The sequence below is a fragment of the Ipomoea nil genome, unplaced genomic scaffold (genome assembly GCF_001879475.1).
Source record: "Ipomoea nil cultivar Tokyo-kokei standard unplaced genomic scaffold, Asagao_1.1 scaffold1436, whole genome shotgun sequence".
NCBI classification, from domain to species: Eukaryota; Viridiplantae; Streptophyta; class Magnoliopsida; order Solanales; family Convolvulaceae; genus Ipomoea; species Ipomoea nil.
In genome coordinates this window covers 572823-575598 of record NW_017617864.1, presented here as the reverse complement: position 1 = coordinate 575598, position 2776 = coordinate 572823, and the positions used below count along the sequence as shown (strand labels likewise).

Sequence of the window (2776 nt, the reverse complement as noted above, 5' to 3'; positions counted from 1 at the left end):
AGCTAAGAATGTATAATAATTTTTCTAATTTTGTTCTTGTTCTAATTTTCCTAAATCTTGGTTCAGTTATGGAAAAATTTTTCAAAAGAAAATCAACTTTTGGGGATTCATCTAGTCAAAGTAGTCACGAAGTGTCAAGTACAAGGCCCCGTATTGAAGTTAACATAGATGAACTTGAAGTTGATCCGAGTAAAAGGAAAAATATATATGAATATCATATCAATGATAGAGATATTGTGCGGAGACGATATCTATAAATGGGTCCATGTCAACCAAAAAATCATGTATTTCCTACTAGAGTGATTACGGGTGCTAATAGAAGATTTAATCCTAAATGGTTTGAAGATCATAGTAATTGGTTGGAGTATAGTGTATCAGAAGATGCAACATATTGTTTATGTTGTTATCTATTCAAAGATGAAAGTAGTGGACAACAAGCTGGGGGAGAGTCATTTGTTACAGAAGGATTCAATAATTGGAAAAAAGGACCGGAAAGGTTGCGTGCACATGTTGGTAATCATAATAGTGTTCACGCAAGGAACGTACAAGCTTGTCGAGATTTAATGACTCAAGAGCAACACTTACAAGTTTGTGTATCAAAACACTCGGAGCAATCGAAACAAGACTACTGTGTTCGATTGACTTCATCAGTTAAATGCATCCGGTTACTTTTAAGGCAAGGACTTGCTTTTCGTGGAAATGATGAAAGCTACGACTCTCTTAATCGGGGAAACTTCCTTAAAGTCTTAAAGTTTCTTGCAGATAATAATGAAGATGTTGCCAAAGTAGTGATGCGAAATGCACCTGAAAATCACCAAATGACTTCTCCTTGTATTCAAAAAGATATAGTTAATGCAATTGCAAGTGAGACAACTGAAATGATAATCAATGATCTTGGTGGAGAATTATTTGCAATAATAGTTGATGAGTCAAGAGATATATCAGTGAAAGAGCAGATGATTGTGTTTATTCGGTATGTGGATTCAAGTGGGCATATTATTGAGCGTCTTCTTGGAATTACTCATGTTCGTGATACTACATCTATGTCTCTTAAAGTAGCCGTTGAAGATCTTCTAACAAGGCATGGATTAAGTATTTCAAGAATACGAGGCCAAGGCTATGATGGAGCAAGTAATATGCGAGGTGAGTTCAATGGTCTTAGGACTTTAATACAGAATGAGAATCCAAGTGCTTTTTATGTTCATTGTTTTGCTCATCAACTACAACTAGCACTTGTGGGTGTTGCAAAGGAAAATAATGATGTTGGAGATTTTTTTGTCACTGTCTCGCAATTGTGCAATATTGTATGTGCTTCATGTAAGCGCAGGGATAGCTTACGAGACAAACAATTAAAGATGTTGATTGATTCAATTTCTGCTGATACAATTGAAACGGGAATTGGTTTGAATCAAGAAGCAGTTTTACAACGGCCTGGTGATACACGTTGGGGATCTCATTACGGTGCACTTGTGAGCATTCTGAAATTATTTTCTCCCGTGATTGATGTTCTTGACGAAATAATTCAAGATCCAAAACAAAGGCTAGAAGCATTTCGAGTATTGAAGAATGTCCTATGTTTTGATTTTGTATTCTTTTTGCACTTGATGAAGGATGTTTTAGGAATTACTAATGACTTGTCACAGGCATTACAGAAGAAAGATCAAAACATTGTGAATGCCATGAGACTAGTTGATGTCTCAAAACAAAGATTGCAAATGATGAGAGATGATGGGTGGGAAGCTCTTTTACAAGAAGTTTCACTATTTTGCAACAAGCATGCAATTCCCATACCTAATATGGATGAAGTTTATGTAGTTCCTGGAAGACCTCGTCGTAATGTTGAAGAAAGGACTCATCTTCATAGGTATCGTGTTGAACGGTTTTGTGTAGACTTAGATCTACAACTCCAAGAGCTAAACAACCGTTTCAATGAGAAGAATACAGAGTTGCTCTTATGCGTGGCATGTTTTGATCCAAGGGATCCATTTGCTATGTTTGATAAGGATAAGTTAATTCGATTGGCACAGTTCTATCCAAATGATTTTTCTGATATTGAACTTGAAGTACTAGATAACCAACTACAGACTTATTTTATTGATGTCAGTTCTGATCCTGCTTTCTCTAAATTGGGTGGTATTGATGAATTAGCTCAAAAAATGGTGGAAACGAGAAGACATTTGGACTATACGTTTGTGTATTTGCTTCTAAAATTGTCTTTGATCCTACCGGTTGCAACTGCTAGTGTGGAAAGAGCATTTTCTGCTATGAAGTTAATCAAGACATCTTTACGCAACCGGATGAGTGATGATTTATTACATGATTGCTTAGTGCCGTATGTTGAAAAAGATATTTTTGATCTAGTTTCAAATGAAGCAATTCTACAGCGATTTCAAAATATGAGAGAGCGTAGAGGAGTATTACCTCGTAGTTTATCATAAACTTTGTATGGTAGTTTATAATGTATTTTGATTTTAACAATTGTATTCGTATTTGATATTTTGTATTTGAACCTTGTATTTGAACATTTTCAAGTTTACGTTGTCTTTTCTTCTTCGCCCCCACTCAACAAAAATCCTGGCTTCGTCCCTGAATATAACTCTGTCTCCAAGTGTGTGCAAACTTAAATTGACTAGGATGAATTTGCAGTGAGTACTTGGATACTATGATGAGGACCTAGAGCCTAGAGGTCTAGATCTTTTAACAAGAATGCATATTTTTTCTTGGTTTGGCATATATCTGTTAGTGATATTTTGTGGTTCGTGCGTATATATATAGT

At 35.5% G+C, this 2776-nt stretch overlaps 1 protein-coding gene across 1 annotated transcript; it reads left to right on the top strand.

Moving 5' to 3' along the window:
- The first annotated feature begins 257 nt into the window (after window positions 1-257).
- LOC109188559 (zinc finger MYM-type protein 1-like) lies at window positions 258-2438 on the top strand. Its single transcript, XM_019339204.1, has one exon. It carries the CDS (start codon window positions 258-260, stop codon window positions 2436-2438), a length of 2181 nt encoding a protein of 726 aa, XP_019194749.1.
- Window positions 2439-2776: the final 338 nt, after the last annotated feature.

Coding starts and splice junctions, on each gene's coding strand:
- LOC109188559 (XM_019339204.1), top strand. CDS start 258: ATGGGTCCATGTCAACCAAAAAATCATGTATTTCCTACTAGAGTGATT.